Source organism: Triturus cristatus, chromosome 10 (assembly GCF_964204655.1).
Source record: "Triturus cristatus chromosome 10, aTriCri1.1, whole genome shotgun sequence".
NCBI lineage: Eukaryota > Metazoa > Chordata > Amphibia > Caudata > Salamandridae > Triturus > Triturus cristatus.
The window spans coordinates 586,223,332-586,246,659 of NC_140593.1; the positions used below are offsets into that span (position 1 = coordinate 586,223,332).

Genomic DNA, 23,328 nt, shown 5'->3' on the forward strand with positions numbered 1-23,328 from the left:
GTTCCACCACTGCAGAGAGTGATGTGTGCGGCCGTCCACCAACACCAGATCCGTCAGCTGACCCTGGGCCTGGTTCCACTGTTGTGCTAGGCACTCTTGAAGTGGACGCATGTGGAGTCTTGCATGGGGCACTATGAAGATGCAAGACGCCATCATTCCTATGAGCTTCATAAACACTCTTGCTGGAAGAGAGTGTTGAGGAAGGAATGTTTTGCGTAAGGCTTGAATGCTTGTGATTCTGGCTGAGTTTGGATAGGCAATACCCTTGGAGGTGTCTATAGTGGCCCCGAGATATTGCTTTGTGTGAGATGGTATGAGGTGGGACTTTTGGTAGTTCACCGTGAAGCCTAGCTGGTGGAGCAGTTGGATGGTGCTGTTTGTATGCTGCACACATTGGTCGTAGGACGCGGCTTTTATCAGCCAGTCGTCCAGGTAAGGGAAGACGTGAATGTGTTGACGTCTGAGGTGTGCTGCTACCACTGCTAGGCATTTGGTAAACACCCGTGGTGCGGTGGTGACCCCGAAGGGGAGAACCGTGAATTGGTAATGTTGCCCGTCCACCACGAACCTGAGGTATTTCCTGTGAGAGGGGTGTATTGGAATGTGAAAGTATGCGTCTTTCAGATCCAAGGTTGTGAGAAAGTCTCCCTGGCAGAGGAGTGGGAGGACTTGCTGTAGGGTGACCATGTGAAAATGGTCTGAATGTATGTAGGCATTTAGAGGCCGGAGGTCGAGAATGGGTCTGAGGGTCCCGTCTTTCTTTGGTATTAAGAAATATAGGGAGTAGACCCCTAGATTTTGTTGATTGACGGGGACCTGCTCTATAGCGTGTTTTTGGAGGAGTGAGAGTACCTCTTGTTTGAGCAGTGTGGAATGTTCTTGAGACATTGGACGGTGCCTTGGTGGGATATTGGGTGGGGTAGATGTTAGTTCGAGACAGTACCCTGACCGAATGATTTGGGTCACCCATTTGTCCGATGTTATGGACTCCCATACGTGGATAAAGTTTTGTAGTCTGCCCCCGACCGGAGTGGAATGGTCTGGGGGGAGCGGAGGGGAGTCATTGTGCGGGGGGGGGGGGTGGCAGAACGGGTGTTGTTGGTTTTGCCCCTGCCCTTATTGTTGTTACCCCTGTAACCACCTCTCTGATTGCCCTTTGAAAAGGTATTTTGAGGAGGGGACTTGTAGGAGGTAGAGGCGTTATCGGTGGAGGAGCCTCTGCCTGTGCCACGAAAGGACGAGCGTCGAAAGGAACGTTTGGATGCTTGTGTTTGGAGTGCCCCCATAGACTTTGCTGTGTCTGTGTCTTTCTTCATCTTTTCGAGCGCTTCGTCTACCTTTGGCCCAAAGAGTGTTTCCTGGTCAAAGGGGTGATTGAGTATGGATGCCTGGACTTCAGGCTTGAACCCTGAGATCCTGAGCCAGGCGTGGCGGCGAAGCAGGACACTGGTATTTATGGCCCTAGAAGCAGTGTCGGCTGCATCGAGGGCACACTTAATGGAGGTGTTTGTAATTAGTTTACCCTCCTGTATCAGGTCATGAGCCTTGTGCTTGTATTTTTCTGGAAGGTGCTGCATAAGAGCCTCTAGTTCGTCATAGTGTGCTCTATCATATCGCGCAAGCAGTGCTTGTGTGTTTGCAATGCGCCACATGTTTGCAGCTTGGGAGGCGGTGCGTTTACCAGACGCGTCCTGAAGTTTAGATTCTTTGTCTGGCGGTGGGGCATCTCCTGAGGATTGGGAGTTAGCCCGCTTTCTAGCTGTGGAGACAACTAGGGAATCTAGGGGAGCAGGGCCCTTGATGTAAGCAGGGTCTGTGGGTGCCGCCTTATACTTCTTCTCTATTCTAGGGTTCAGTACTCTGGCTCTGACAGGGTCTTTGAACACCTCTGTAGCGTGCTTGGTGACACCCTTAAGCATGGGTAAAATGGAAGTGGATTTGTCTTGTATATCAAATGTATCCAGTAGGAAGTCTTCTTCTACTGGTTCATTGTGCATGTCCACCCCGTGGTAGTGTGCTGCTCTCTGCACTAAATGGTGAAACCCTAAGGAGTCCTCTGGAGGAGACGGTCTTGATGGGTATAGGTCGTCCTGAGGTACGTTGGGTATATCAGGGTTATTGTAATCCTCCCATGGATCTGGGGTCCCTGGTGGAGTGGGATCCATTGGGGCGTCCGCCGGGTAATTGTCCGGATCCCCATCATCCGGATCTGGGGATGGGGTCGGATCGTAGTGAGGTACAGGTGGCGGAGACCTGTGAGGTGGAGGCGGTGGAGGAGGTGGAGGGGGTAGGGGAGGCGGAGGTGGGGAGGGCACTCTGAGGGGAGAAGTAGCAGAGTCCTTCCTTTTGGGTGGAAGAGGAGGAGCCGGAGCATCAAGGCGTCTTTTCTTGGTAGTTAAAGTCAAAAGCCCAGTCTTTGGATCTTTGGACAAAGTCTTTTGTAAAGGGTCTGGTGTAAACAGAGCCAATGGTGTCGAGTCGTCTGTCGGCACCGGTGATTTCGGAACCGGGGGCTTCGATGGTCTGTGTGCGCCATGCTTTTTTGAGGTCTCCGGGTGTTTCGGCGTCGAATGATGTTTCGGCGCCGGAGCATCGGTGCCGACAGATTTATGTTTGTGTTTGGTCGGCACCGAGTGTCCAGGCTTCGGCACCGGTGGTTTCGGAGTCGAGCTGGATTTTGCAGTCTTCGGTGCCGGATGCTGTTTTTCGGCACCGGGTGTTGGCTGGCTCGATCCCGAGCTGCCATGAGACTTTGGGAGCTTCGACACCGGGCCCGAAGGTGGGGTGATCGAAGTTTTGGTTTTGGTTTTGCCCAGGCCGGCAGGCGAGGGAGTAACCTGAGTCTCTTTGGTTTTCGGCGTGGGGGTGGGAGGGGGCATATTACTCACGGCCCGCTGCGCTGGTGTAATGTCCTCCACGTCGGAGTCGTCGGCCTCGGAAGCGCTGACGACGTCTTCCTCCTGCTCGGTGTGTGTTTGCCCCGAAGCTTCGGCGTCGTCTCCGAAGATGTCCGGTTGAGCTGCAGAGGATGAGTGCGCCATGGTGCGTCGAGCTCTTCGATCTCGGATGGTCTTCTTCGATCGAAAAGACTTGCAGGCGGGGCAGTCTCTGGCCTCGTGTTCCGGAGAGAGGCAAAGGTTACACACCTGATGGAGGTCGGTGTGGGGAAATTTAGACCCACATTTTGGGCACTTTTTGAACGGAGTCCTTTCCATCGGCCGGGACCGGAGTCGCGGAGGGCCCGAAGGCCGGTGTCGATGTACGGGATGGAGAAAGTGCCGCTTCGAGAGATGAAGATGATGAAGGAACTCGAAGAATCGAGGATTTTCCGTCGAGGCTGGAACCGTAGAAGTTCGAAGCCGGAGCACGAAGTATCACATCCGAGCCCGATGGCGGAAAAAAACAATCTGAGGATGGAGCCGAAGCCCATGCGCAGTACGGACCGAAGGAGGAGTCACCAAACTCGTGACTTCCAAAGACTGTCCAAGAAGAAAAACAAACTGCAAACATCCGGGCCCAACACCAGATGGCGATCTATGCTAAGTGTACAATCTGCAGCTCATATGCCTCGAACATACTTTTTTTTTTTTTAAACGATAAAGTTAACATTTGTGAAGGGAAAAAAAAAAGCTATAGAATGGGATGAAGCTGCAGTGTGTGCTGGGCTGGGAGAGGTTAAAGTCTCCAGAAAAGGCGGAACATGCACCCACCAGTAGCCATTTGCAGGCTACGATTTTCTATGGACACACACAAATAGCCTATCCAAAGCGTGGGAGGAGTCAGACCGCCACAAAGTACCTACAACAGATCGCCTTACAGTGCAAGCGCTGCTTAGGCTCGAACTAAAAAAATGAAGACCTTGAAGGAAGGTCACGGCGCAATAACATACGCATCTCAGGCATAGCAGAGACCACAAATATGGGAGGCCAATGGAATAGCAGAGATCACAAATATGGGAGGCCCAGAGGTCTTCGTTGAGCAACTTGTAATAGATCTATTCTACTGCACCAGCTTTTCTGCCACATACTCGGTGGGGCGGGCACATCGATTGCTGGGTCCATGACCCCTGGAGGTCGCACCACAGTATATAATGGCTAGTCTCCTCAATTACAGGGACTGAGACAACACACTCAGGCTGGGGAGCGAAAAGAGCCCCCTAAGACATCAAGGCACCAACATCTTGATATTCCCCAACTTTATGCCCATGGTTCAGGAAGCCACATGGAAATTCAGCAACATCAAAAACACGCTCCATAAGATGGGCAGTTAATATTCAATGCTATACCTGGCACGCCTGCAGGTGGAATATAAAGGGCACCCCAAAATGTTGGACACCACAGTGGAGGTGGCCGCCTTCTGCAAGATGATCCGCACTGGGTCTCCCAACCATAGACAATCCCTACCTGCACATCCAGTGCCAGTACATTCGAAACATTTGTCCCCTACAACCTGAAGCCCCGTAGAGTTTTCAGACTCATTACGGAATAACTATGAGCCTGCCACATGGAGACAGCGCCAAGGCGATCCTAATAGTAAACATATATGCACCCAATATGGACGATCCTGAATTATCTAGGAGATGTATACCCACCTCGATGGACTGGAGATCAACTACTTGATACTAGGGGGTGAACTGAACATCCCACACTGTCTACAGAAAGATGCAACCAGCGCACAGCCCACTGGCAAACCCTGCGCACGGGAAGTATTTAGACAAAATACTGATTAATATCCTTTATTATATGTGTGGCACATCTGCCACCCACACACTACGGGATTCACATTCTAACCCCCCCCCCCCATGCCATCTGGACCAGATTGGACTACTGGTTCTCAACAACTGTCCATCAGTCGATTAGACACATTACAGTCCTCCCCCGGTCGTTTTCTGACCAAAGCCCAGTCTTACTCCAACTAACAATTCCGTCTAACTGTCCTGTGGCCTATAGCTGGAGATTCCAAGGAAAAGCCCTACTAGATCCTGTATTTCGTAACAAATTATTAACCTCCACTCCAGAGTTATTTAGAATTAATCACAGGCATGGTGTCCACCCAGGCCACCCTTTGCGAGGCCTTCAAGGCATATATCCGTGGAGTGTGCATTTCAAAACACGTGGGAATACTCAGTGACATTTGCACCAAACTACAACGAACCGAAAATGCATTACGTGACCTCAATTTGGAGATGAGGGTCCGAGTCAGCTACATCAGGGATCTACCCTCCTGGCGGAATTCTGTGATTTAGCAGAGAGGGAGATAAAATACATGGGGAAGCATGCCAGAGCTCATCTTTATGGGGAAGGGGAGTGACCCGGCCGCACCTTGGCTCGCCCTAACAGACAGCAAAACTATATAGCTGGACTGCGCTCAGACTCAGGAGCCATAATTACAAGCAGTGACAATATCCTGCAAGAGTTCCAAAAGTACTACAAGGAATTATACTGCTCCAACGCCACATATACAACCCTCAGAGATCACCACCTATCTCAAAGACTTGGCAGTGGTGTGACTATCAAGGGGTAAACAGGAGTTTCTCAGTGAACACCTAACATTAGAGGAGGTGACGCAGGCCATATCACAGGGCTCCGCATTAACTGGACAAAATCAGAGCTCTTCCCACTCACGGATGCTGCCCAGTCACTATAGGTGGAGTAACCTCTCAGATGGGCCGCCAATGGCACCAAAAATTTGGGTATCCAACTGCACAAGAATAAAGACCGGGTTCTCCAGCGTAAATATGGGTCTGTAATGGAAGCCCTGGCTGCACAGGTGGACAGATGGATAAAGGTACCTCTCTCACATGCGGGGCGAGTGGCCATTATTAAAATTGGGGTACTACCATGTTTTCTGTATTGGTTTACCAATATCCTCATTCGGCTACCACAGTCCTCCTTCTGTAACCTCCGAGGCATACTCTTATGTTTAATCTGGGCGGGGGGCCGCCCATGGATACGCTGGGAAAGGTTGACCCTCCCTTATGAGCGTGTACGCCTTGGGGTCCCAGACTTCTTCTTTTATTACCTTGCCGCCGAGCGTCATACATACCATTGATATAATCCAGACACATGGATCCCATATACACGCCCAGACAGATGGATTACTCTACTCGCAGATACTGCCCCGGGGCATACCGCTAGAAACAGATGATAGCCCCTGGTTCAAACCTCCACTTTTGGCGGGAGAACCGACAGGAAAACTAACCGAGAGGCTGCAGTGGCAGTTTGCATGGCCATGTTGAGGGATCCTGGGGGACTCTCTTCAGTGTTCATGCCCTGGGTACTAGGGCTAACATTTACTAGAGACTTACAGGGGGATCTGACGCTGTGCCAATCATGGCACAGTTTTAGGGAAGGAGCTCTGGCACAGGACACCTGGTTGGCAGGGATCCTGTGCTCTTTCAATCGAAACTACATCATGTTCCAGACAAAAAGCGGGATCTAACCATGTCAAAATAGGCACTTTCTCACAGTGAGAAAAGGAGGCGTGCCCCCGCCAATTCCAACCCTCAGGTGCTGGAGGCGAAGTGAAGCACATTTTCCAGTGCCCGTCATATTGAAGATGGTGGGATTTATCCAGTCAGCACTAGGGCTAGGCCCCAATCCATATTGGTCATGATTGTTGTGGTCATCTCCTTAATAGCACCCAACCCTCCTCACAACGCAGTCACAAAATCAAGCAGAAAACCAAAGATTAGTCATCTCCTTTCTCTTCTGCCACTACCCCCTCCCACCCTCCACACCCCATCCGTCGCCCCCCCAAAGCACATTGTCGACAAGAACATAAAACCAATTTATAACACCAAACAGAAACCGTGAAATACAATCATGAGGTTCAAGACCAGAATATCTGGTCGGTTTGGGTAACCATTCACGCCCAAGAACGGGGTGGGAGGGGTTATTGGAGATTGGGGGATGGTTGGGGGCCTAGTAGCCAAAGCCAGAGAACCTGAAGGGCACCATGACAATCAGGAGCCATTGCAAATAAACGTCAACAAAGAAGAGTGGGTGCTCAATAGAGTACAAGAAAGGACTATCGAAGAAAGAAAGGGACCCTGAGAGGGTTACAGGAATTCGCTCCAATATCCAGGAAGTGAGGATAGTATTATCAAGTCAAGAAATCAATAGTCACCGGATAGTGCTAAATGAGCTTCGGTCTTTATCACGCCGCTGTCTTCCAATTGGACTGATGAGCTTCCTTTCAGGCCCTACGTGTTAGGGGTTTCTCCCTCAAACAGTTATTAGGTACATCATCTGAGTTTCCAATATTTGCATAGGGGTCGGGAATGGCCAGTATCTCATGGCCGCTTTCGGTGGTGAACCGTGTTCTCCTTACCCCTGCTGGTGAAGCTAGTCTAAGCAGGTATCCACACCTATAGGACATTGCTTTCTGGCATAGAACAGACGTAATATAATTGAAGGTTTTGCACTTTATCAGTATGCTCTAGCTGCAGGCACATCCTGAAAGAAAGAGATCGAGTCATTTCTAAGAGTGAAAGAGTGATTTTCATGATGCATGTTTTCCGTTTGTAAAAATTCTCTGGGGAGTACATTGAGAGGTAACTTTTGGAGTGTTGCATACGCTGTGCAGAATCTGTGTGTGTTTGGTCAAGTACAATATCTACTGAGGTGTCTTCTGAGAGAACCTGGAGAAAGTTCTTTAACCTGCTGTTCTAGGTCTGCATTAGGAAGTTCCAGGTTGATACCCCGGATCTGGATATTGTTTCTCCTATACCATCTTTCTCCGTCGTCAAGTTCTTCCAAGATCACAGTTTATTGTGCTTCTCATGCTACGACCCTATTGGCGAGGGCATTCTGTTTTAGAGCTTGCTCTGCCATGAAGGTTTCAACTTGACCCAATCTCATCTCAGCACATTGTAAGTTCCAGACCCGGTCATATATTGATTTATACAAACCCTGGCGAAGGGCAAACATTTCAACTTTCAAAGCTATGATAAGGAGCAGGATATCACCCTTGGTGACCACAGCCTGGGCCTCGGAGGAATCTAACACTGAATTTAATCGTTGGACATCAATGGACAGCTCATTTTGGTCTGCTCTCTCCGTCTGGTTTTGAATTAGGTCTTCAACGGACAGCGTCTTAGGTGCCTTCTGTTTGGAGATTGTCATGAAAAGTTTCGGCATTCAGGGGGGTTGTATAGCCAGTCCTGGACTGTTACCTCGTATTTCTAGCTGAAGCGACTCGTAATTACACTTAGTGCAAGATCAGCTACAATCTTCCTAGTCATTGCATGAGAGTCCAGTACCCCTCATTCCAAGCGTAAGTGGGCATCTCCCTTCTAATCGCTGCGGGCAGGCCTCCAAGCTAGCCACAATGTCTCCCAAGAGCCGCATCACAAAGACTCTAGAAGCTGTACAGGAGGAGATACATAAGAGAAATAATTGCAATCACAGCTCAGGTGGGCTAGAGGTAGCTAAAGGCATGCTCGAAATTAAATCTATGGAGGATTCTTCCAACCAGTCTTTGTCATTCCTTCCTCACCTGGCATGTTGTGCCACCAGCCTCATCACTAGTTCCTTTAGAAAGACAGAGCCACAATCAGGAGGCTCCTTTTGTCTCATCGCTGCTTCCAGGCCACCATCCAAGTCAAGTGCCTCTGTTACACATTTCTGCAGATGTTGTGGCTTTTGCCAGGCACGTGGGAATAGAGTACCTCAAATGCAACCCCCAGCGTACAGCAATTCATTTCAGAGCACCCTGCAGGCCCCCGACCAACAGCTCAGCAAGGATGCGTGCTCTCAGGTTTGGCCACACCTCCTTTTAAAAACATTTAACAAAACATGGTAATTTCCCATAGTCTCCCTTGTGCAGGAACATAATCCTGGTAGGACTGTATGCCAACTTTGCTCCTCTGGGTCTCTTGCACTTGGGTAGCAGGTATGTATGGGTATTCTATAGTTTCAGGGTGGCCACAATGACTGCATTGCATTTTGAAAATGTGGAAATCAGCTGCAAGGGAAGTGCCGGTTTAAGATACCTGTCTTTTTGCCTCAGATATAACCCTTGGACTGTATGGAAACATACTACAATCAGCACATCGCTGGGTGCCAAACTGGCCACTCTCGGATTAGTATGCAGAGACAATGTGTGGAGCAAGATATTCGGTAGATTTTCAGTTTCCCCACACAAAATATGGTACTTTCCACCAGTCTTCCACAATTGGGAGGATAGGCCACTAAAGGCTTGACTGAAATCTGTGTGCCCCTGGGTCTTCTGAGCATGGGGTTACCAGACATATGTGGGTTTTCTGTATGTTTGAGCTGGGATCCATACACTAGACACCGCGGAATGTTTTTGATAGGGGAGATTCAATGAGGTAGGGTGAGGGCTTTTGCAGTATTTGGGAGCAGGGTTGACAAACACCTTCTCGAGAACCAAGAGAATCCACTGCAATGTTGCTTGCATGAAACCCAAAACATTTTGCTACCAGAATCCTATGCAATTGTCAAAATATAGCTAAACCAAAAACACAATTCTTCCCTTTTCCTGTGACAGAAAAATTCAGATCTTCAGGCAAGTGGCAAACGTCCTATCATCCAATGTTCCCAAAACATTTGATGAAGACCGTACCCTAGATGTGTGGGTGGGTTTACTACACAGGACTGACCAAACTTGACACTACATCAAGATTAAATTAAAACTATATTTACTTCACACTGTCACATATTTGGACTATCCCTGTCAGTTACAATAGGCCCACCCACATACGTACGGTACTGCAGTTATAAGTTCAATTGGGACCATTCAGTGGTAGAAGTTTTGATTTTCCCTATGCATTCCAGAACTTTGACAAAGAAATGTGAGAAAAATTTCTTTAACCAGCGTACAAAATTCTGGGTAAGAATCCTCACCACGCAACCAGTGTTCAGATACACCTAAAGTTGGCAGGTTCTAATGCATGTCGCACGATTAAAGCTCCAGGCATATGTTTGTGCCCTTAAAAAAATGTCAGGCTCGGGTTGGAGCTTTTTGGGAGTCTCTGAAAAAATTAAACAGCGTCCAGGCTCCATGTTAGGGCTAAGTTGAGAGTCTTCACCCAAGTATTTGTTTTCAAACCCTAAGATGTGAAAGATCAGGCACTTTTGAAGTTAAATTACCTGAATCATCATCAAGGGACATACATGGTGCTTACCTTTCAATAAACTGTAATAAACACCTTTTATCCATGATCATGGGGCACTCCTAAAAACGACAAATTAAACTTGGTCCATCCGAGAAGAATTTTCAACTGTCTGAGGTCTCTAAGAAGAAAGGACTCGCAAGTAAGCAGCAATTACCATCTTGCTTTTTCCTTCAAAACTCGGTGGTGTATTAGGTCTTCCCAACCCACACTTCATTTAGATACTTGAACATAAATGAATTGCTCTCAAGATGTGAAGTTTTCTTTAAAATCGTTTCATATTGAATACTTTCCATATCCACCAGAAACACAAAAGGTTTTCATCATTTTGCTATTAGAATCATGCCCTGCTCTAGTTCCACCAAAGAATCATGGCACGACTATACACATTAAGCACTACTAAACTCAAAACTAACTTTGGTCCTCAGTCTGCCCAGTACTTTCCCATGCCAGGTTCCCATTTTTTATTCGAAAAATGTCTTGCACTTAACACATAATTACCTTTTTGCCTTGACTCTTCTGTGCTTTTGGGCTAGCAATAGGAACCAACTGTGGAATCTCTTCATCATCATCTTGAACAGGGGCTTGTCCACTGGTTGTAGATTTCCCCATTTTCTCCTTCCGTTTCTTCTTTGATTTAATTGGGGCAGGACCATCATTTGTTTCTGTTGCCTCAGGTGTGGCTTTAGACGCAGGGTTTCTTCGGCGTTTCCTCACAATTTTTTTCTAATGACGCGAAAAATAAATTTAGGTCAAAGATGAAATAAATACTGCAGTGTCTTAATTTAGCTACCTAATGAAATTCGAGGTAGTTTTATTGCCATTAATGGTAATATAAAATAATGCAGTTAAACCATATATGGTAATCAGTATCCTCACTTTGAGCATCCCCTTATATTTGGCAAGGCACATTCAGGCAATAATAGGTCTATGTTTCCACAGAAGTCTAAAGGATAATTTCAGTAAAACAATAGCATCCCCGATAGGGCAACTGAGTAGCAGAGGAGGGCACATCATCACCAGCAGCAGCATGTGATACGTAGCACTATACACATACTTATCTCATTTCCCTTTGTTTAGGGATATGCCTACGTTTATCCTTTGCGAACATGAAATGTGAACTCCATCTGAGGCTTAACCCTTTGCGGGCGTCACGGTAGGCGTGTGCGTTGGACGGCTCCCGGCCGCCCTAGCACCCCACCACAGGGGAAGCACTGGCGCTGCCTTTCTTGGGGGAAGAGACATTTTAGTGCACCCTGCCACATCATCTAACGTCACTAGGTGAAACCGGACGCGCTGGAAGTCATTTGCTTCCAGCGCATCCAAGGAGGAGAAGGTAAGTTTCTCCTCGGGACAGTGGGGGGGGGGGGGGGGGGGGGGCGTTAAAAAGGCATCAGAGGAAAGGAAAGGGTTTTCCTTTCCTATGATGTCTCTTTTCAGCATTCCTGCCGCACGATCGCACATGGGGCGCGATTGTGCAGCAGGAATGCCCACTAGACACTAGAGATTTTTCTTTTATGGTTATAACAAAAGAGTGTGATGAAGAGAAAAAACAGTAATCCTACTGAAAAAAAACAAAGAAAGTGCCTCAAAACAAATCAATCATATATGAAAAATAGAACCCTCACTCACCAACATAGTTGGTGACATGCTTCATCATAGGGTTCCACCATGGGTGCCTACTGCACCTCTGGTGAGCTTCGACGCTTTATTAAAGCGAAGCGCAAAAATCAGGCTAAAGGAATGCAAGTGAATAATGAGTGCAAAAAAATGGGATTTTAAAAAGTCATGATTCGCACACAAGCAATTTTAATGGTGACGAAACTAGAACAGATTAAAAACAGTGAAGGATGATAAATGCTGACTTAAATTGGTCAGATACATCCTATATTGGTCGACATGTTTCAGCTTATGTTCGTCTTTTACAAAGCTTTCTTCAGGACCTCATGAAAAAACAAAAATAACGCACCTTGGCGGTATAAGCTCACTAAGGCTTACCCTAACCTCAGGTGCAAGAAAAACCGGGCACACTCACGGTTTCAGTAAAGGCCTTCCACACCTTCAAAAAGGCCTCAGGGTATCTGTAAAAAAATATACATATGTTGCATCAACGTATATATTAGTCTATATACTGTTCTTTCAAAATACAGATTGAATGAAAAGCTGGGCACAGAATAATTTTACTGCAAGGTCATTACGCTAGCATTACCATCAACAGTGTTGGGCAATTCCCCACATTTACAGGGAACCACGAGTGAAACTACTAATTGTTTAATTTAAACCAAACTGGTAGATAAGCTCAATTGAACCATTAGATCAATGAGCAAGTATGAAATAATTCTACGAAATAAGTGTAATCACGTTAAAGCTAGGCACTACTTATAAAATCAATAGAGCTATATTAAAGTAACAAAGACTGCCCTACAGAAAAACTACAGGTGAAACAGGGCTTACGTGTACAGGAAAAACAGCAGGCTCCTTTGGCAAGTAGGTGGGTGGCGGGACTACAGAACAACTGTAGTGGGAAAAGATACGAAAACTGGAGAAATACACTTCGTGCTTATCCCGCTATCCCGTTACCCATAATAAACCGCTGAACGAAAATTTTCATAAATGTAGATGTTAAGCGGTACTCACATTATCCAAGTCCACTGCCAGGTCATTTAACCTAAATATACCACCGAGCCCCGAGTCAGCAAAGTGTAGAACGTTCGTGTTTAAATGGAATCAACACACGTAATGGCGGGAAATCAATGGCACTCCCTGCAAGCCGTTCCACGCAACACGTCATCGGCATAAACAGGGAGAAAGGACCAAGCCGCTGAGTATCAAAAAGAGACTAGAACGCAACCTTCTCTTTCCGTATAGACAGAACTTTACTCAAATCAATTCAAGCGCAGACAATTCACAACGGACAAAAACGTGTCAGTGAATAGAGAACAGAGCCACATAAACAATGCAGCCAATGCCTGAGTACAAATAACAAATAAACATCGCAGTACAGGATGCAAGTAAACAGGAAAAAATAACTATAATAAATCCTATTTAAATCCATCAGAGCATACAATTATGAATCCCATTTAAATCCATCAGGGTATACAAAAACCTTCATTGTAGTCAGGATGGAACTGAACAGATAAGGTTCAGAGGGTCTTTTTCTCAAGCTCAGTTTTGAAATTGCACTTAGAAGGGAGGAATTATCAGGAATAGTCAATAACATTAATTGTTACGCCTCAAGACTGTACCCCAAGGGATATTATCGTTCAAACCCACCAAATGTGTTGATAAACGATAAATCCAACATTGTTCTTTTTCAAACAGTAGAGTTGGTTTGACTTGTTCAATGATAGTCCAATGTAGATCATCCACAGTGCGATTAGAACGCAAAAAATGCTCAGTAAGTTTGGTAATACTTTTTTTGCAACGGATATTACTCCGATGCTCTCCAATACGTTGTTTGACCTTTCGTGTGGTCATCCCCACATATTTCAGATCGCAGGGACAGGTGATCAGATAGACCACATTGATGGTGTTACAATTTGTATGGCCCCGTTGTGTCCAAATTTTGTCAGTTTCCAGTACCAATGTCTTAGTAGTAGAAGTTAAGTGGCAGACACTACATGACCCACAAGGATAGTGACCCACAATCGGTGGTAAGCCCCATGCATTAAGAACAGAGGTTTCAATGGAACTCCTGTAATTCCTTGGTCTAGTGTGAACCAATGAGTCTTTCAAACTCATAGCCTTTTTATACGAAAATAATGGTTTCTCCCATTTGAGGTTATTGCTCTCCAAAATCCGCCAATGTCTTTTAATAGATTTTGAAATGGCGTTTGAGGCAACGTTATAAGTGGTCACACATGTGAGTGGAATGTTCGTTGCTTGTTTAGGAAAATCTTGCAAGAGAATCTCTCTAGGCTGGTTTCTAGCCCTCTTGCAACTCTTGGTCAGAATTCCTTCAGGATAGCCCCTCTGTCTCAATTTCTGGGTTAATTACTTGGACTGTGTACGAAAATCATCCACCCTGCTACAATTGCGTCGAATATGCAAACATTGACCATAGGGTAGATTTTCCCGTAGCGGTCGTGGGTGAAAGCTGAAAAAAGTCAAAAGGTTATTTTTAGCAGTGGGTTTGTAGTATGTGGTCGTCAATAGCAACCCATCTGTTTTGGTAACGACCACATCCAAAAATACCATCTCCTCTCTATTGAAGGCATGGGTAAACAGCAGATTTGGATCACAGGTGTTGATCCAGGACAAAAATTCAAGTAAGACATTTTCAGGGCCCTGCCAGATGATAAAAATATCATCTATATACCTCTTCCAAAAAGAAAGATAAGAAGAAAAGGGATTAGACTGACTCAAAATGTACTTGCGTTCAAAGTCATAGACATAGAGCCCCGCCACACTCGGCGCAAAAGTGCTGCCCATCGAAGTGCCCGTGGACTGAAGGTACAACGTACCCTGATATTCAATTTTTTTTTTCTTAAGTGCCAAAGTAGCGCACTCAATAATGAATTGTTTCGGTGTTTGAAATGACCAAATTATAGAGTCCAAAGCTTCCCCAATGACCTTGATGGTATCGTCCTGGGGAATACTGGTATAGAGACTCTCAATATCCAGCGACACAAGAATGGTATTGTCATTGTCTACCCTCAAGTCTTGTAAAGATGCCAAAAAACTTTTGGTGTCTTTCAGATAAGTAGGGGTATTTTGGCTTATAGGTTTAAAAAAGAAATCACAATAGATGGAAAGAGGCTCTAAAAGAGACCCTATACCCGACACTATTGGGCGACCCGAGGGTGGTAACTTGTTTTTATGAGTTTTGGGCAGGGTATAAAAATATGGAATTACACCTTTTCCTTTTGTCAAAAAATCTGCTTCATGTTTGGTAATATACCTGCTCATCTCAGCATGTTCGACAAGATTACATATGGTTGCCTTCAGATGTGGGGAAGGGTCAACAGTTAAAGGTATGTGGTTCTGAGAATTGTTCAAAAGACGTCTGCATTCAAGATCATAATCTTTGACATTTTGGATCACAATCCCTCCCCCTTTATCTGCTGGTTTAATCACAATAGAAGAGTTAGATTGTAATGATTGAAGAGCCTGAAAATCTGCAGAACTCATTTCTGTAAGTTCCTTGATCCTGAAATGACTCAACATCATTAAAAACTGCTTGCTCGAACGCAGTTATCTCTGCTGGAATCAAATGAGGGGGGGGCGGGGGGGTGTGTAAATGTTGATTTCAAGCGTAAACCAGTACCACTGGGATGATCTACAAGGATATCAGATTTGTTTTTCTCAAAAAAGAACTTAAATTTCAATTTTCTGAAGAATTCAGAAGGTTCACAGTGCAGACGAAAACGGTCCAAACGTGCAGTGGGGACGAACCCTAATCCCCTTTCGAGAACCTCACTTTCAGCCTGAGTCAGAACTGCTGAGGATAGATTCGTAACTAGACTCTTTGGTTGCTGGTCCCGGCCTTGCTGCGCGTATGGTTCCCTATCCCTTCCTCCTGTTCCCAGTGGACCTGGTTGTTTCCTCTTCTCTTCCCTCGTCCACGCCGGCCCCTGTCTAAAAAAGGGGGGCGGAAAGAATTCTGTGGAAAAGGAGGTAACTGGACAAAACCAGGGTTCCAGCCCATCATAGGGAACTGGGGAGGTTGGAATTGGTTATGATAACCTAAACCCCCTTGATTGGGGAGGGGTTGCCAGTACGGTTGATATTGGTAAGGGCTATTCCTGCCTCTATCCCGCTGTCTAGATGTCATACTCTCATTGCTTGAACCACTTGAAAAAGAATCATTATCATCAGTTGTGTCAACTTGGTCGTTACTGTTCCCTATGATGTGCTGGAACCCTGGTTCTGTCCAGTTACCTCCTTGTCCACAGAATTCTTTCCGCCCCCCTTTTTTAGACAGGGGCCGGCGTGGACGAGGGAGGAGAAGAGGAAACAACCAGGTCCACTGGGAACAGGAGGAAGGGATAGGGAACCATACGCGCAGCAAGGCCGGGACCAGCAACCAAAGTCTAGTTACGAATCTATCCTCAGCAGTTCTGACTCAGACTGAAAGTGAGGTTCTCGAAAGGGGATTAGGGTTCGTCCCCACTGCACGTTTGGACCGTTTTCGTCTGCACTGTGAACCTTCTGAATTCTTCAGAAAATTGAAATTGAAGTTCTTTTTTGAGAAAAACAAATCTGATATCCTTGTAGATCATCCTAGTGATACTGGTTTACGCTTAAAATCAACATTTACACCCCCCCCCCTCATTTGATTCCAGCAGAAATAACTGCGTTCGAGCAAGCAGTTTTTAATGATGTTGAGTCATTTCAGGATCAAGGAACTTACAAAAATATGAGTTCTGCAGATTTTCAGGCTCTTCAATCATTACAATCCAACTCTTCTATTGTGATTAAACCAGCAGATAAGGGGGGAGGGATTGTGAGCCAAAACGTCAAAGATTATGATCTTGAATGCAGACGTCTTTTGAACAATTCTCAGAACTACATACCTTTAACTGTTGACCCTTCCCCACATCTGAAGGCAACCATATGTAATCTTGTCGAACATGCTGAGATGAGCAGGTATATTACCAAACATGAAGCAGATTTTTTGACAAAAGGAAAAGGTGTAATTCCATACTTTAATACCCTGCCCAAAACTCATAACGAAAAGTTTCTTACCTGTCGGTGTAGTTTTGCAGCTTGAAGATCTTTCTGGATTCACTATGCTGTGCATTATTCCGCGATCTTGTGGTTGGGTCCGGATTCGTAGTCTTTTCTTTGTTTTTTTTTTTTTTTTGTAGCCCAGGTGGGCGTCGACGTCCACCATTTGGTGCACCTCCCGTGACGTCGTCGTGCTTCCTGCGGAAGTCCCACCTTTGGGGCGCCATCTTCGGGTTCTTTTTTCCCTGTTTTTTTTTTTTTTTTTTTTAACCCTAGGCGATTGATTAATCCTTTTGTCCATATTTCTGTACGTATCCACTTATTTGATCCTATCCATTTCACCCCCTCTTCCTCCAGCCTCATCTTCCTGGCGGAGGTGGGTGGGTTCGCTAGTGAATCCAGAAAGATCTTCAAGCTGCAAAACTACACCGACAGGTAAGAAACTTTTCGTTTTGCAGCGTGAATCTTTCTGGATTCACTATGCTGTGCATAGACTTTGTAGCGGTTTTCCTATTTTTGTGGTGGCTGGGTGGAAGATGATCGCTGGTCGTTGAAAATGTGTTGTAGCACCTTCTGTCCGACCTGTGCTTCCTTATTCATTTGAATGTCCACGCAGTAGTGCTTTGTGAACGTGTGCACAGATGCCCAAGTTGCTGCGAGACAAATGTCTTGGAAGGGCGTGTTTGCCAGGAAGGCAACTGTGGCCCCCTTCTTCCTTGTGGAGTGAGCTTGGGGCCCCTCCGTTAGCTCCTGTCCAGCCTGTTTGTGACAGAATTGAATAGTGAGGGCAATCCACCTAGCGATGGTGCCCTTGGTCACTGGTCTACCCATGAAGCTAGTAGCAAAGGACACAAACAGCTGCTTCGACTTCCTGAGTTCCTTGGTTCTTTCAATGTAGTGCATCACCGCTCTTCTGGCATCGAGGGTGTGCAGGGCCTTTTCTGCGTTTGTAGTCGGGTTTTGGAAGAAACTCGGTATCTGGATACTCTGATTCATGTGGAACGCCGACACTACCTTGGGCATGAAGTGTGGGTCCGTCCTCAGGACTACCCTGTCCTTGTGAATTTGAATGTAGGGCTCCTGTAGCGTTAGTGCTTGAAGCTCGCTCACCCTGCGTAGTGAGGTTATGGCCACTAGAAAGGCAGTTTTCATCGTCAACATTTGTAGATTGGCCTTGTGAATGGGTTCAAACGGCGCCTTCATGAGCTCTGTCAGAACCACGTTTAAATTCCATGCCGGCGGCGGCAACCTTTTCGGGGGTGCCATTCTTTTGGCTCCCTCCATGAATCTCTTCACCACCTGCGAGCTGAAGAAACTTCCACCCTTCTCACCTCTGGTGTAGGCAACGATCGCTGCTAGGTGCACCCTTAGGGAGCTCGAGCAGAGGTTACTCTTTAGAAGGTGTGTGAGGTACCTCAGCACAGTTGAGTCTCTTGTCATTCTGTTTTGCAGGCCCTTTTTCCTGCACCACACCGTGAATCTCTTCCACTTTGCGCTGTAGCACTTTCTTGTAGTAGGTTTCCTTGCCTCCCGTAGCACTCGCATAGTGCTCTGAGGTAATCTTAGGTGTGCGAACTCTAGGTCTTCAGGAGCCATGCTGCTAGGTTGAGGGTCTCTGGCTCTGGGTGCAGGACCTCCCCGTTTTGCATTGAGAGCAGGTCTTTTCTCCTCTCGAACCTGTACGGATTGCCTTGCGCCATTTCTTGAATCTGTGAGAACCATGTCTGCCTCGCCCACTGTGGGGCCACCAGGATCAGAGTCATGTTGCTGGTTCTGCACTTGTCGAGCACTCTGTGCAACAGGGGTATCGGTGGAAAGGCGTAGGCAAATGTCCTCCACCAGCTTATCCATAGGGCATTTCCCTTGGATTGCTGATCTGGTTGCCTGGACGCGAAGCTTTGGCATTTTGCATTGTGGCGTGTTGCAAATAGGTCTATTGTGGGAGTCCCCCATCTCCGGAAGATTTTCTCCGTTTCCTGGCCATTGAGCTCCCACTCGTGCGATGCTGACGTCTGCCTGCTCAGCCAGTCTGCCTCCACATTGTCCTTCCCTGGTAGGTGAATTGCTAGTAGATCTATCTTGAGAGGTATGGCCCATCTCCAAATCTCCTGAGCTAGGGATGAGAGGGGAAACGACTGTGTCCCCCCTTGTTTGTTGATGTAGAACATCGCCGTGGTGTTGTCTGTCTGTACCAACACCCTCTGGCCGCACAGGTGTCTCTGGAATGCCTTCAGGGCTAGCAGTATCGTTTTCAACTCGAGGTAGTTGATGTGGCGGACCGCGTCTGCTGGAGCCCATAGACCCCTCACTCTGAGGTTGTCCATGTGCGCTCCCCATCCCTTCTGCGATGCGTCCGTGGTAATGGTCACTGTTGGGCTTGGTGGTGTCAGGCTTCTCCCCGTTGTTATGTTGTGTCTGTTCCACCAAGTTATCTCCTCCTGCACTGCGTGCGTAACAACCACTAGATCCTCCCAACTTCCGTTTGCTTGTGACCATTGCTGTTGCAGCCATTCCTGGAATGGTCTCATGTGCAGGCGTACATTCGGCACCAGCTGGATACAGGACGCCATCATCCCCATCATCTTGCTCACCACCCTCACTGTCAGAGCTCGCCCCTTCTGGTAGAGCTGCGTCTCCTTCAGTAGGGCATCTGTCCTCCTGTCGCTGGGCACTACTGTACTGTTGAGGGAGTTGATCTTTGCCCCCAGGAAAATCTTTACCTGTTCCGGTTCCAGCGATGATTTTCCCCAGTGGATGGAAAATCCCAGATTTGTGAGGGTGTCTGTTACGCGTTTTGCGTGCCTCTCGCACTTCTCGCGTGAGTTTGCCTTGACCAGCCAGTCGTCCAAGTATGGGTATACGTGTATGCCCTGCTTTCGTAGGTGTGCCGCTACCGCCGACAGGCATTTTGTAAAGACCCTTGGCGCTGATTTTAATCCGAAGGCCAGGGTTGTGAACTGGTAGTGTTCCTGTTCGATGTTGAATCTTAGAAGGCCCTTGTGCCTTCTGTTTGTTGGGATGTGAAGGTAGGCATCCTTGAGGTCCACGGTGACCATGAAGTCCCCTTCTCTTATCTGTGGCAGTACCTCCTGCAGTGAAGTCATTTTGAACCTTTGCGTTCTTATGAACTTGTTTAGGTAACGGAGGTCCAGTATGGGTCTGAGGTCTCCGTCTACCTTCGGAACCACGAAGTAGTTTGAGTAGACCCCTTTGTTGCGTTCCCCGAACGGCACTGCCTCTATGGCTCCCTTTTGTAGGAGTTTCCGCGTTTCTTCTCTGAGTATTGCCAGTTCTTGGGCCGATCTCGGTCTTCCCTTCGGTTTCCTGTTTGGAGGTCTTTTCTCCAAGTCTACGCAGTATCCGTACTGCACGATGTTCCGTATCCACTTGTCTGTGGTTATACGCCGCCACTCCTGAAGGTAGAACCTCAGCCTTCCGCCTACTGGTGACGTATGCTCGTAGGCTCTTGAATCTTCTCTTCCCCCTGATGACACTTTTTTGCGCCTCACCCTTGGGGACCGGACGAGGGTAGGCGTCTTCTTGCGTGCTGAGTCACTTCGAGGAGGGCTGATCGCCCCCTCTCCTCCTTTGGCCACGTCCGTTCCCTCTCCCGCGAAAGGACTGGCCCCGAGGTTGATATTGCCAGCTTTGCTTCTGCTGACTTTGTCCGTGACCTTCGCCCTGCTGGCCTTGTTGGAACGCCTGGTGCGATGTCCCTTGTTGGCTTGCACCCCTACCGTAGGGTCTCCTCGAGGGATTACCTCGTCTCATTCCCCTCAGCTGTAGGGCCCCCATGGACCTCGCTGTCTCGTTTTCCTTCTTGAGCTGGGTGAGCTTTTCGTCCACCGTTGCTCCGAACAGTGTCTCTCCGTTGAAGGGGGTGCCGAGGATGTTGTTCTGCACTTCCGGTTTGAATCCCGAGATTCTTAGCCATGCATGCCTCCTCTCTGTGACCCCTATGGCCATGAGTCTTGCTGAAGTCTCTGCCCCATCCAACGCCGTCTTTATACAGGAGTTGGCGATGTTCTTGCCTTCATCCACCAGGTGAGAGGCTCTCTGGCGGTATTCTTCGGGGAGGTGCTTTACTAGCTCCCCCATCTCATCCCAGTGTTGGTATTGGTGTCTATTGAGGAGTGCATTCGAATTCGCCATGCGCCAGTGCATTGCGGCGTTCCTCTCGACCTTTCTGCCTGTGAGGTCGATCCTCCTGCTCTCTTTGTCCGGAGGTGGGCCCGAAGTTGCTGGAACGTTGGCCCTTCTCCTGGCCGTGGAGGCTATGATGGAGTCTGCGGTGACGCTACCCTTGATGTAAGGTGGGTCCAGGGAGGAGTGCTTATATTTCTTCTCTGTCCTGGGCGTGATCGACCGGCAGGTGGCAGGCTCCTTGAAGGCTTCTCTCCCCTGGTTCATCACGCTTTGTAGCATGGGGAGGAACGGACTCCTAGTCTGGATGGGGAGCAGTGTTTCGACGAGAAAGTCGGCTTTCGGCCTCTCATCGTCGAGTTTGACGCCGAAGGCCAGTGCTGCGCTCTTCACCACCATATTGTATACCCCGATGTCGTCGGGTGGCGAAGGCCTCGAGGGGTACGTGTCAACGGGCTCCTCCGGGTTTTCGGTGTCGAGATCGTGCCATTCGACGTCGTTGCTGGTAGATGCCGCCGATTCGAAGAACGACTGTTGGTCTTCTTCCTCGGCTTCTTCCTCATAATAGGGCTCCTCTTCTTCTTCGAGATCCCTTGTCAGCCCTTCGGCGTCGAACTCGTCTTCGACCTCGACGACGTCCGCCGATGAAACCGTTGGAATCTTGAATTCCTTCATCCTGGCGTCGAACTCCTTCTTCCTTTGAAGGATGTTCTCCATTTCGGCCTCGAGCCGCCTCTTCTTTTTCTCCATTTCGGAGATGCTTTCGGCGTCGACCGCGGGTCTTTTCGATGAAACTTGCGTCGACGTCGAACGTTCTTTCTGCGTCGATCGGCCCGTTTCATGGGATGATTTCGACGACCCTTGCCTTTCGGCGTCTTTCTGCACCAGGGAGTCCTTTTGTAAGGATCCGCTGGGCCTTTTGTCCGAAGTTCCCCCTTTGGACGTCGAAGTTTTCGGCGCCGGGGCTCCCTTCGTGGACCTTGACTCAGTTTTCCTCGAGTCACCCTCGTGTTTGAGGTGTTTTTTGATTTGCGCTCGACGATTCTCTTACCTCGTCTTCTTTTTTCTTGTCGGTCTCTACGACCGTGAAGTTTTCGGCTGTCTCGGCGACGTTGTCCTCGTCGTCCGTGTCGAGGCCCAGCTCGTAGAGTGTCGGGGGTTTCCCTTTGCCATCCATGTTGGCGTTGGCTCTTCTCTGCCTCTCTCTCACCCTGAGTGTCTTCGGCGCGAAGGCTGAGCAGGCGTTGCAGTCGATACTCTGGTGATCCACCGGTAGGCAGAGGTTGCAGACCGGATGCTGGTCTTTCTGCGCGAACTTGTGGTGGCAGTTTGGGCAGAACTTGAATGGCGTCTTGTCCATTTCGCTCAGGGTCTCTGAGCGTGCATTCTCCAAGGCTGTCGAAGAAAAAAGCTCGCTGGTCCTCTTTCTTCGCGCTCCTGATGAAATCTGTTCTATTCCTGATGTCTTCTCTTGATTCTATCGATGAAACTCGCTTTTCCTCCTTCTTCCTCCGAGTGAATTTCTGGAGCTTCCCGATGACGATCCAGACCCAACGGCGGAAAAAAGAATCTGAAGATGGCGCCCCAAAGGTGGGACTTCCGCAGGAAGCACGACGACGTCACGGGAGGTGCACCAAATGGTGGACGTCGACGCCCACCTGGGCTACAAAAAAAAAAAAAAACAAAGAAAAGACTACGAATCCGGACCCAACCACAAGATCGCGGAATAATGCACAGCATAGTGAATCCAGAAAGATTCACGCTGCAAAAAAACAAGTTACCACCCCCGGGTCGCCCAATAGTGTCGGGTATAGGGTCTCTTTTAGAGCCTCTTTCCATCTATTGGGATTTCTTTTTGAAACCTATAATCCAAAATACCCCTACTTATCTGAAAGACACCAAACGTTTTTTGGCATCTTTACAAGACTTGAGGGTAGACAATGACAATACCATTCTTGTGTCGCTGGATATTGAGAGTCTCTATACCAGTATTCCCCAGGACAATACCATCAAGGTCATTGGGGAAGCTTTGGACTCTAATTTGGTCATTTCAAACACCGAAACAATTCATTATTGAGTGCGCTACTTTAGCACTTAAGAAAAAAAAAATTTGAATATCAGGGTACGTTGTACCTTCAGTCCACGGGCACTTCGATGGGCAGCACTTTTGCGCAGAGTGTGGCGGGGCTCTATGTCTATGACTTTGAACGCAAGTACATTTTGAGTCCGTCGAATCCCTTTTCCTCTTATCTTTCTTTTTGGAAGAGATATCATAGATGATATTTTTATCATCTGGCAGGGCCCTGAAAATGTCTTACTTGAATTTTTGTCCTGGATCAACACCTGTGATCCAAATCTGCTGTTTACCCATACCTTCA

At 47.7% G+C, this 23,328-nt stretch overlaps 1 protein-coding gene across 1 annotated transcript in view; it reads right to left on the reverse strand.

Annotated features, from left to right (window-relative positions):
* RSL1D1 (ribosomal L1 domain containing 1) overlaps positions 1–23,328 on the reverse strand; it is a 203,938-nt gene that overhangs the window by 15,344 nt on the left and 165,266 nt on the right. The window contains exon 8 of the mRNA XM_085632100.1: positions 10,640–10,864. Within this exon, the coding sequence (XP_085488226.1) occupies positions 10,640–10,864 (225 nt within the window). The remainder of the gene's footprint in view (positions 1–10,639; positions 10,865–23,328) is intronic.